This window comes from Chiloscyllium plagiosum, unplaced genomic scaffold (genome assembly GCF_037043375.1).
Source record: "Chiloscyllium plagiosum isolate Xiang-an unplaced genomic scaffold, Cpla_swu_hap1 HiC_scaffold_2, whole genome shotgun sequence".
NCBI classification, from domain to species: Eukaryota; Metazoa; Chordata; class Chondrichthyes; order Orectolobiformes; family Hemiscylliidae; genus Chiloscyllium; species Chiloscyllium plagiosum.
In genome coordinates, this window is record NW_028270140.1 from 121252775 (window position 1) to 121264820 (window position 12046).

The 12046-nt window shown below is 39.8% G+C and overlaps 1 protein-coding gene across 1 annotated transcript in view; it reads left to right on the top strand.

Annotated features, from left to right (window-relative positions):
- iqgap2 (IQ motif containing GTPase activating protein 2) overlaps window positions 1-12046 on the top strand; it is a 360882-nt gene that overhangs the window by 257399 nt on the left and 91437 nt on the right. Inside the window, exons 28-29 of the mRNA XM_088000344.1 lie at window positions 1445-1529; window positions 3523-3755. Of these exons, the coding sequence (XP_087856470.1) occupies window positions 1445-1529; window positions 3523-3755 (318 nt within the window). The remainder of the gene's footprint in view (window positions 1-1444; window positions 1530-3522; window positions 3756-12046) is intronic.

The window sequence follows — 12046 nt, forward strand, 5'->3', positions numbered from 1 at the left end:
GGTGAAATCCATGCTAAATTGCCCATAGTGTTAGGTGAAGGGATAAATGTAGGGGAATGGATCTGGGTGGGTTGCTCTTCGGAGGGTCGGTGTGGACTTGTTGTGCCGAAGGGCCTGTTTCCGCACTGTAAGTAATTTAATCTAATCTAATCTAATCTAATCTAAAAAACCACCACCCTCTGTCTTCTACCTTCGGGCCAGTTCTGTATCCAAATGGCTAGTTCTCCCTGTGTTCCATGAGATCTAACCTTGCTAATCAGTCTCCCATGGGGAACCTTTCGAACGCCTTACTGAAGTCCATATAGATCACATCTACTGCTCTGCCCTCATCAATCCTCTTTTTGTTACTTCTTCAAAAAACTCAATCAAGATTGTGAGACATGACTTCCCATGCACAAAGCCATGTTGACTATCCCTAATCAGTAGTTACCTTTCCAAATACATGTACATTCTGTCCCTGAGGATTCCCTCCAGCAACTTGCCCACCACCGACATCAGGCTCATTGGTCTATAGTTCCTTGGCTTGTCCTTACCACCCTTCTTGAACAGTGGCACCACATTAGCCAACCTCCAGTCTTCTGACACCTCACCTCTGACTATCGATGATACAAATATCTCAGCAAGAGGCCCAGCAATCCCTTTCCTCATTTCCCAAAGAGTTCTAGGGTGAACCTGATCAGGTCCTGGGGATTTATACACTTTTTTGTGTTTCAAGACATCCAGCACTTCCTCTTCTGCACTATGGACATTTTTCAAGATGTCACCATCTATTTCCCTACGTTATATATCTTCCATGTCCTTTTCCACAGTAAACACTGACATAAAATACTAGTTTAGTATCTCCTGCGGCTCCACACAAAGGCCGCCTTGCTGATCTTTGAGGGACCCTATTCTCTCCCTAGTTATCTTTTGTCCTTAATGTATTTATGAAAACTTTTGGATTCTCCTTAACTCTGTTTGCCAAAGCTATCTCATGGCCCCTTTTTGCCCTCCTGATTTCCCTCTTAAGTATACTACTACTGCCTTTTCCTGTCATGATTCTATCTTGTGTTTTATTAAAGTTGCTTTATTCCATAACAATTAATTTGCTTCTGAGTCTAACTTTTGTTGAGCAAAAGTGTCTTACCTCCCTGTAGAGTGACTCAAATAGCATATCAAGAGCCTTATTTAGTCTTGAACTTGGGTGTACAAAGTTAAAAATCATACAACACCAGGTTATAGTCCAACAGGTTTAATTGGAAGCACACTAGCTTTCAGCGCGTCGTTCCTTCATCGGGTAATGAAGGAGCGGCGCTCCGGAAGCCAGTGCTCCCAATTAAACCTGTTGGACTATAACCTGGTGTGTGATTTTTAACTTTATTTAATCGTAACAGTTTTTATGTGAAAATCTATTATGCAAGTGTTAATATTTCACCTTTTTAAAAATTCATTTGTCTGTGTGTAGTTATGGAATGAGGTACATCGCCAAAGTTTTGAAGAATTCGCTGCATGAAAAATTTCCTGATTCCACTGAAGATGAACTGCTAAAGGTAACTCGATAACACTTAATATGTTGGCTTACTTCAACTGGCTTTGACAAAAGAAACATGATTTTTTTTTTTAAATGGTAATTTGTGTCCCAAACAAGTTGTCGTTTTGACAGCCTTTAAAGAAATGTTTTGAAGATTTATTGTAAACAGGTAATTGTATTTGCTTCTAATGTGTTTGAACACGAGTAATAGTTCTCTACAAAAGAGTTAAGTTACTGAGGGGTTGTAGATTGATGAGACAAACAATCCTATTGAAAATGGAAAAGAAAGTTACTAATTTTACTGGTGAAATATCCTATAAAATGAAGCATCCCTGATGAAATCTTGTTAAAATTCCTTTGTGTTTGTAACATCGAATTCACAACACAGAATTTATTGGTGTCTGTGATTCTTACATTTATAACCATTAGATTCGCATTCTCCCACATGTTGACAAGATAGTTTCTATTCTGTCAAATCCTTTCGTAATTTTGAGCTCAGCAGTTGGAGAATGACCTAATGAGAGAGGAAAAGGAAAGTCCCAACTAGTGTGACTTTAACCCTTTAGTTCTGGTGTTAGTTTTGTAAATTTCTTCTGTAATCCTGTATAAGAACAGGGTATTGCGTTTTTGGACTACCATGCAATGTGTCTAATTCTATGCAATCATAACAAAACTGCAATAAAAGGCAACTTTAGGATATTAGTTGCTCGTATATTTGAAAATAATTTTCTTTATTAACACTCCAAATTTGACTGCTTCTCAAAAGGTTTTGTCTCTGAGAGGCTTTTTTCATTATTTTGACTGGTGCACTGAAGGGTATAATCGTTTACTATCCTAAAGATTGCTATTCATATTTTGTTTAATACATTATAAAGTTTAGTTCATCTCAAAGTATCAGGGAGGTGTCTATACTGTCGATACAACCAGCTGTGAATGACAGTCAGCTTGTCAAATCCATCATCATGTTTTCCAGCTTAGTTAAGTTTCTTCCAACTAGGTTAGTTCCTAAATTCTAAGACATTTCAACTAATTTTTTTTCTCTTTGCTGATATGACTTAGTGGTGTGACCTTTTGGAAACTGTGTCCCCTAATATAGCTTTAGTTATAAACCTAAGCTTGCCCTTTACAAGAATGAGTAAATACTGATCTCTGACATTCTCCATGGATCTAATCCTGCTCCTGGCTTTTTGTGAGAGTCAAAATGTTTACTGAAATATTCATTTTGAAGGTTGATAATGTGTGCTCACATCATACATATGCTCACATATGCCATCAGGTGACTCCTAGTAACCTCGAAGGTATGTTTATGGTTCAGTGCAGCCAAACCGATTTCTTGCACAGTACCATATGAGGACTGAACTTTGAAACTGGAAATTACAAATCCAGTCTTGAAAGTTTAATACCTCCGTTCTCCAGAGTTTACCCAAAAATCTAGAGGGGAGACATTTTGATTTTTTTTTGTAAAATTTGAGGGAATGAGTTCAAAACCCATACTTATCATTTAAAACACTGCAGTTTCTTTCGATGTGTAAATACAACTACCGTATCTGAAGACTAATACCCCTGAAATACTTGTGTTGCTAATCCTCATCGTTTTACAAACCATTGTAGCTTTGGTCCTACATCTGTTAATGTATTTCAAATATGTCAATGTTCACTTTCTTATTCATCATCATATTTTGTGAAATAATGTTCTAGCCAGATATCTCTCCAGGCCTAGTTCAGTCTTTATGACTGACTAAAGTGCAGAAAAATCACACTTCTCCTGGATCCTAAAGCGAAGCAGTGTATTTGAGGTTTTACAAAATTGGAAGCATAGCTAGGAATTTCCATTCTAGTGTTGGACATCACAAGTTATAATGATTTTAATTCTTGTATGGGACATTAACAGGCCAAGTAGAGGGATGGAAGATGAGTAACACTTGACTCAGATAAGGCCACGATCTATTTATTGCTTATTTCATAATTATCTAAAAGTTGTGTCCCAGTGATTTTAATATTGATGTTTGTAGATTGTAGGCAACCTTCTTTACTATCGCTACATGAACCCGGCTATTGTTGCTCCTGATGGATTTGATATTATTGATATGACGGCTGGTGGTCAGCTCCATCCCGATCAACGGCGGAACTTGGGCTCCGTGGCAAAAGTGTTGCAGCACGCTGCCTCAAATAAACTGTTCGAAGGAGAAAATGCACAATTGTCATCTATGAATGCCTACTTATCACAGACTTATCAGAAATTCAGGTAAATTGCAATATATAGAATCTGAGGTGAAAATTTTGACATGTAAATTTATCTGCTTTAGCAAAAATAGGGAAGAATTGTTTTTATGACTATATCTTCATTATTGTTTCAATACAAAATACACTTTGGCGTTACCAGTTTTGGGTGAATTAACAATATTGAGCAGCACAGGTGTCACATGGGTGTGACTTGTAATTCAGGTACAATTGAATTGATTAGTCTGATGTTTCTGTGATTTGTTGGTAAGTATGTTCATTCAGAAAATGTGCAAAAAGGATCAGAAAAATGCAGTGTCTACTTATTGGAAACATACCCTTGTCACCTTGCTTACGCTACTGATTACAAATATATCTCATTTCTACTACAAAGTAAAAGCAGCCAAGATGGGATAGCGCTCTGGAAAAAAAGAATTTTGGTATGGCTGATTAACTGCTCTAACACAAGAATCAATAGCTTTGAATATATTAATTTCAAGCGTGTTCAAGTTAAGTCTTTGGCCTCTGCTACATTGGCAATTCCAAACTCAAACTCTAGTTTTCCATTGCTTTCTGAAATTTCAGTGTCACCTCAGTGTCACTGGTAATACAAAGGCAACTGCACTCAAAATGGAGTGAGAGATGTCAAGAGTTTTTTTTCTTACTGAAATTCTCCAGTATCTCACCACCTCTTTATTTAATTGTAATGCTCGTGTTGCTCTGATTACTTAGCTGAAAGACTGCAATAGAGGATATGACATGGAGTTGATCCAGTCCTTGCATTTACTTTGCAGCAAGTTGTTGGGCAGCAGCTACATCATGGCTGTGTTCTGCCAACCCCAACCTGCAAATACTCAAGTTATTTATAAATGCCTTCCCTGGATTATAGCAGCTGGTTCTGTAAACTCCAGTCTTGTCCAAACTATGTGCTTCAGAATGACTCATTGCCTTTGCTTTCAAAATCATTAAGGGATGTCAAAGAGAAATAAATCCTGCTGGGCTGCAGTGTTAAAAGTCATGTTTGCATGGTAATCATGCTGACTCATCAGTTGTTAGAAAGTTTGTAATTGAGTGGGTGCTGGAGATGGATTTGTGTGCAAAGTACCAAAGAGCATGTACAGTGTAGCTGGAGGTGTCTTTTCCAATTTTGCAAAATAACATGAAACACCAAAAGTACATCCCTCTACTTGGCCTGTTAATGTCCCATACAAGAATTAAAATCATTATAACTGCTCTAACACATGTGGAAACTATCAAAACAGGTCAGAAGTAAACTGTTTCTGGCTGCTATACCTGAGTACAAAGAGCTTGCAGAATGATGCCAGTAGTATGGAATCCATTCCTGTACAGGCTGAGATTAGCATGCAGAGTGCCACCTTCTCAACCACTCCTGACGTGTGGTAACTCTCTGGTTAAGTTCTGCACCAGTCACCCATCTCTCTAATGAGACAGCAGCTATCAGTATAAAAGATTTAATAACAGTGCACTTGAAAACAGTGCCAGAATCAGACAATCAGCATGGATTTACAAAAGGAAAATCATGTTTGACAAATCCACTGGAATTGTTCCAGGATGCAACTAGTCCAGTTGGAGGATGAACCAATGGATGTAAAATAGAAATTGCAGAACATTCTGAAGGGTCACTGGACTCGAAATGTTAACTCTGTATTAGATTAGTGAAATGAGACCTGGGTGTCTGTACACCAGTCGCTGAAAGTAAACACAGAAATGCAGCAAGCAGAGAAGAAGGCAAATATAATGTTGGCATTCATTGCAAGAAGAGTTGAGGACAGGAGCTGGGATGTCTTGCTGAATTCGTACAGGAAACTCTGATCCAAAGTTCCTCGAACTGCAAAGACTTAGTATGGATATGTTCAGTCTGGCTCACATTGGTTTGCAGGAACAGCCTATCATCCATCCTCTCGTCACTATTATATTTGATTTAACTCATAAATTAATGACTTGAGATTCCCTGCTTTTTACACTTGATTGTACAGACTTAACTGTTTTTAGAAACTAACAAGTCACTGGTAGCCATCTAATGCTTAAGCAGTCATTTCTAAGTAAAGAGAAGAGAAAAGCTCTGGAGACCAAAACACCAACTGAAAATCTTACTTTTCCTTGAAAGACTAGAAATATTCACAAATCATTGTCTTTTCCCACACTCCTGTCAGGCTGTGCTTTGTGACATCTCTCCGTCATTGGTCTTATTGCAGTTTCACCTTTCAATCCACACCTTTTATTCTCTTATACTTGCCTCTCTGGAGAGTTTACTTCTTGCAAAGTTAAAAATCACACAACACCAGGTTATAGTCCAATAGGTTTATTTGGAGGCACTAACTTTCGGAGTGCTGCTGCTTCATCAGGTGGTTGTGAAGAAAAATCCTAAGACACAGAATTGATAGCAACAGGATTGCAGTGTCATGGAGTGTAATGTTAAACAAATTTAGCTTAAGTCTTTCATCTTTTAGATCATGTTAGTTTTGGTTCCTTCATATGTAAATCCCAGAACCTTTTTAAAGTTACATTCTCAAGATAGCTTTAACAATAAGTGCCGTCTCCACTCAGATCCACACATTGAGGGTGTGAAGTTAAAGTCTGTCAGTGTCCCAATGTTCTAAAATGGGTTTTACAGAATCTTACATGGATTTATGCAATTTTTGAGCAAAGCAAAATGTGACTTTGCAAGTACAAATTCACCCCACAAGCTTATTTGTGTGTGCAGGGGAGACAGAGTGTGTGCATGTGTGAGTGTCTGTGAGACGGTGTGTGTATATGTGAGTGTGTAATGGGGTATGAGTCTGAGAGGGTGGGAGTGTGGAGGGGTGTATATGTGAGAGAGAGGGTTTGCGTGGGTCTGTACGAGTGTGCTTGTGTGTTAGAGTGTATGTAGTGCAATGGGGTCACCTGCAGTGTGACATGAACTCCAAATCCCGGTTGAGCCAACCCCATGGTTACAGAACTTAGCTATCAGCCACTGCTCGGCCACTTTGCATTGTTGCCTGTCCCGAAGTCTGCCTCAGAGGATGATCACCCAAAGGTCCAAGGCTGAATATCCCTGACCACTGAACTGTTCTCTGACTTGGAGGGAACACTCCTGTCTGTTGATTGTTGTGCGGTGTCCGTTTGTCTGTTGCCGCAGCCTCAGCATATGAATTAGACAATGTTGGCCGGGTCACATGAGTACCTGCCACGTACATGGTAGGTGGTGTCCCCACATGTAATGGCGGTATCCATGCTGACACTCTGACACATCTTGCAGCGTCTGCCATGACAGTGCCTGAAGGCGAGACAGTTTGCTGCAAACAAAGATCTGTTTGAGGTTTGGTGGTTGTTTAAAGGCAAGAGGAGGAGGCGTGGAGAAGGTCTTGGTGAGGTTATCACCCTCATTGAGAATGTGTTGCAGGCTGCGAAGAATATGGCGTAGTTTTCCAGTTCCCGGGAAGTACTGGACAATGAAGGGTAGGTTAAAAAGCTAAATTTGTTTCATATTACACTCCATGACACTGCAATCCTGTTGCTATAAATTCTGTGTCTGATGATTCTGCTCCACAACCACCTGATGAAACAGCAGCGTTTCAAAAACTAGTGCTTTCAAATAACCCTGTTGGACTATAATGTGGTGGTGTTTGATTTTTAACTTTGTGCACTCCAGTCCAACACCGGCACCTCCAAATCCATTACTACTTGTGCTAAAACTTCGTTAAAACACTGCCCCCCTTGCACTGAATTTCTACTTTGACAAGCTATTGGAAATTTAATTCAGTCAGCAACTCACTTGGTTTCTGTCTCACTGCTGCCATCTCACGCTGCCTGCCGTCCCTTACTGGATAATTAGCTTAATTTGAATAGCCAGAAGCTTTGATAAGCAAATATGTTCGGTGAAAGAAAGAATGGAGGCAAAGCCTTGGACTGTGTTTAGAAGAATTCAAGTATAGGACAACACTGCCAAAGATAATTTCTTTTCAGATTAAAACTTCCAGAAGTCCTTACTATCGTTTGCAGTAAAATATAGCTCATTTTGTCCATATTGATAAATGGCTGACAGACCTGAAGTGTAAATAGCATTGATACCTGGCAAATAAGCAAGTAGGGAAAATGAGCCTGACCTAAGGCATTCAGTTTGCTTTCTCAGAGAACAGAATATTTATCATGAAAATGGGTATGTGTTCTGTCAAACCCAATCCTTCCTCAAAATGTATTCAATTTGCAATAATGTGGATTCCGCTCTAACTCTCTATTCCCATGAAGAAAGTCTTTCTGAACATTTATTGATCTCTGCACTTTATTTTTGGAGAGGCCTTGGTTATTAGTCATGCTTTATGCCTAAATTCAGGTCAACTGTTTAGAACTTTAAGCTCAGTTGTATGACTTCATTTTGCAACTTGATTATTTGGGTGAGTTTGCCAACTTAATGTTAGACACTTGTTTTTGCTACCAAATTCTTCCAAAGCTAGTGAGAAAATCTGGTCAAAGCAGCATTTTTATTTTAGAATTCTATAATTTTAGAAGACTAAATCTTTTGAAAGGCAAACATTGTTGTTTCAGAAGTTGCCAATTTCACCTTGTATAAGGTTACCTCTGTTTCCTGTTCGTTCTTGAACTCTGCAAAGTTTTGACAAACCAAGATATGACCAGTATTCAAATCTGGTCAAAACCTTTAAATAATTTTAAGGGATTTTACAGCACAACATTCTATAAGGCTATGAAAGTTTCAAGCTGGTATGATCACAAATAAGTACCAGTCATGTGGTTGACAGGGAATAAGCTAGGAGTTAAATAATGCAGAGTGAAACGAAGCACCAGAAATAATCAGGACTGCATCTTTGAAGAGAGAAATAGTTAATGTTTCAAGTCATGCCCGAATCCTGTTCGGAACTCTCCAGGGAATTGACAAAAGAATTGAAGCAAACCTTTTTGTGTATTTGAATCATAGTTGTTTGTTCAAATATCTTTGAAGACCCTGTATTCTTCCAGAAGCTTACAATGTTGTGGGAGAAAGTCCATTTCCAGTAGTAATTTTGAGGCGGTATGATAGCTCAGTGATTAGCACTGCTGCCTCACGGTGCCATGGACCTGGGTTTGATTCCCGCCTCAGGCAACTGTCTATATGGAGTTTGCACAAACTCGTAGTGTCTGGGTGGGTTTCCCCTAGGTGCTCCGGTTTCCTCCCACCATCCAAAGATATGCAGGTCAGACGAATTGGCCATACTAAATTGCCCATTGTGTTAAGTGCATTAGTCGGGGTAAATGTAGGGAAAGATGCTGGAGTCTATTATAAAGGATGAAATTACGACACATCTGGATAGTAGTAACAGGATAAGTCAGAGTCAGCATGGATTTATGAAGGGGGAAATCATGCTTGACTAATCTTCTGGAATTTTTTGAGGATGTAACTCTGAAGTTGGACGAGGGAGATCCAGTAGATGTAGTGTACCTGGACTTTGAGAAAGTTTTTGATAAAGTCCCACTTAGGAGGTTAGTGAGCAAAATTAGGGCGCATGGTACTGGGGGCAAAGTACTAATTTGGATTGAAAGTTGGTTGGCTGATAGGAAACAAAGAGTAGTGATAACCGGCTCCATTTCGGAATGGCAGGCAGTGACCAGTGGGGTACCGCAGGGATCAGTACTGGGACCCCAGCTTTTTACAATATATATTAATGATATAGAAGATGGTATTAGCAATAACATTAGCAAATTTGCTGATGATACTAAGCTGGGTGGCAGGGTGAAATGTGATGAGGATGTTAGGAGATGACAGGGTGACCTGGACAAGTTAGGTGAGTGGTCAGATGCAGTTTAATGTGGATAAATGTATGGTTATCCACTTTGGTGGCAAGAACAGGAAGGCAGATTACTACCTAAATGGAATCAATTTAGGTAAAGGGGCAGTACAGAGAGATCTGGGTGTTCTTGTACACCAGTCAATGAAGGTAAGCATGCAGGTACAGCAGGCAGTGAAGAAGGCTAATAGCATGCTGGCCTTCATAACCAGAGGGATTGAGTATCGAAGCAAAGAGGTTCTTCTGCAGCTGTACAGGGCCCTGGTGAGACCACACCTGGAGTATTGTGTGCAGTTCTGGTCTCCCAATTTGAGAAAAGACATTCTGGCTATTGAGGGAGTGCAGCGTAGGTTCATGAGGTCAATTCCTGGAATGGCGGGATTACACTGAAAGACTGGAGCGACTGGGCTTATATACCCTTGAGGGGATATGATTGAGACGTATAAGATTATTAAAGGATTTGACACTCTGGAGGCGGGAAACATGTTTCCGCTGATGGGTGAGTGGGTGAGTGCCGAACCATTGGACACAGCTTAAAAATACGGGGCAGACCATTTAGGACAGAGATGAGGAGAAACTTCTTCACCCAGAGAGTGGTGGCTGTGTGGAATGCTCTGCCCTAGAGGGAAGTGGAGGCCCAGTCTCTGGATTCATTTAAGAAAGAGTTGGATAGAGCTCTCAAGGATAGTGGAATCAAGGGTTATGGAGATAAGGCAGGAACAGGATACTGATTAAGGATGATCAGCCATAATCATATTGAATGGTGGTGCAGGCTCGAAGGGCAGAATGGCCTACTCCTGCACCTATTGTCTATTGACTCCTCCCACCATTTTGTAACTTTTCACCAGGCTGTCCAACCTCACTTTGTGCTCTTCTCACCATGAATTCCACATATTATACTTTTTCTGGTGATACTCCACCTGAATTACATAATCTTCCAATCTTTCGCCATCAAAGATTGACTTGTCCATGTATCGCATTAGTAAAGCTTCCCCACGCAAGTAAATTCTTCAGAGCGATCTGGCACTTTCCTCTCAACCAACTCCTGATCAGGTTGTAGGTTCTGGTGCAGCTTTTCAGTTTCCACTGTGCTTTCCTACAACAAAATTCACTGGTGTATCCTGTTTTCCCACATCTGTCTTCCCCGTTCTTTTTTTTCTAAAAAGCACCAACATTGTGACTTCATTTGGCCTACTTTACAGGTGTAAAAACACCTGAGCTTTTTTATTTCTCTTTTTATCCCCCCCCCTCATGAGTTTTGAGGAAGGGTCACTCAACCTGAAGCATTAATTCAGGTTTCTCTCCACAGCTGCCAGACCTGCTGAGCTTTTCCAGCAGTTTGTTTTTGTTTTTCCTTTTTCCTTACCGCCTGAGGATTTCTCTTTTCCACAATTTTATCCATCACAGATCGAAATTGATGTCAGAAAGCAAACTTTGATTTATGAACCAACTCCAAATCTGCCATTTCAGCTTCTAATCTTGCAATCTTAACTCTCTGCTCTTCCCTGTGAGTTCTCACTACTTTATCAAATTAACTTTTGAACTCCTTCAAAGTAATTGTCTCTCTAAGCGTGTTATATGTTTGATCAGTTTTCAATATCCTTATCCACTCTATCAAAATTTACTATGATCCTTTCAAACCCAATGTGCGTTTGACTAGATTCCCTCCTTAGATTCCTAAAGCATTGTCTGTCAGCTTCTAATATTAGCTGATATGCACTGAAGATGGCTTTTTTTTCACTTCATCGTACTCCTCAGATATCTCCTTTTGATAGTAATGCAAAAACTTCACTAATTCTACATACCAACTTTGTTTGAATCAACAATACCTACATGGTCACTGGCCATTTCATTTACTTAACCACTTTCTCAAATGAAGTGTAAAAGGCTTGCACATTCTCATCAAGCTTTAGCAGCATTTGGATATAATTAAACACATCTCCACTCAGCTTTTGGCAACAACAGGGTTGCTCTCCATTACTGTCCTCTGGATGTAGGTTTGCTCGCTGGTCTGGAAGGTTTGTTTTCAGACATTTTGTCACCATACTAGGTAACATCTTCAGTGAGCCTCCATCAGAGCTCAGCTCAGCAAGCAAACCTACATCCAGAACCTCCAGCTGAGCTAAAACTCGCTATTACTGTCCTCCTCACTACCTTTCACCTCTACTTCCTCCATTTTAATTCACTTTGTGTTTTCGTTCCAAGCTCCAAAGTTCAAAAACACTCAATTTCTCCCTTTCTTCTGCAAGGGCCTTCCTTTCCTTTACCTTTTTCTTCTGCTCGAGCTATTCTCTCTTTCTGCATTTCTTCTACTTTAAATCGTAATTCAAACGCTTTCATTTTCTTTTCATGTTCAAACTGCTTCATTTACAATTGAATTTTTAGCCATTTCCAAAGATTCCAATGGCATTTCTGGCAATCATGAATGTTGAACTATTGCAGCAATGTTTCAACAGACAGAGGAAACCCAAACCCTAGCTTGGTTGCCAATTCCAAAAGCTTAACCTTGCTGACTTCCTGTAAAACTCCCAGA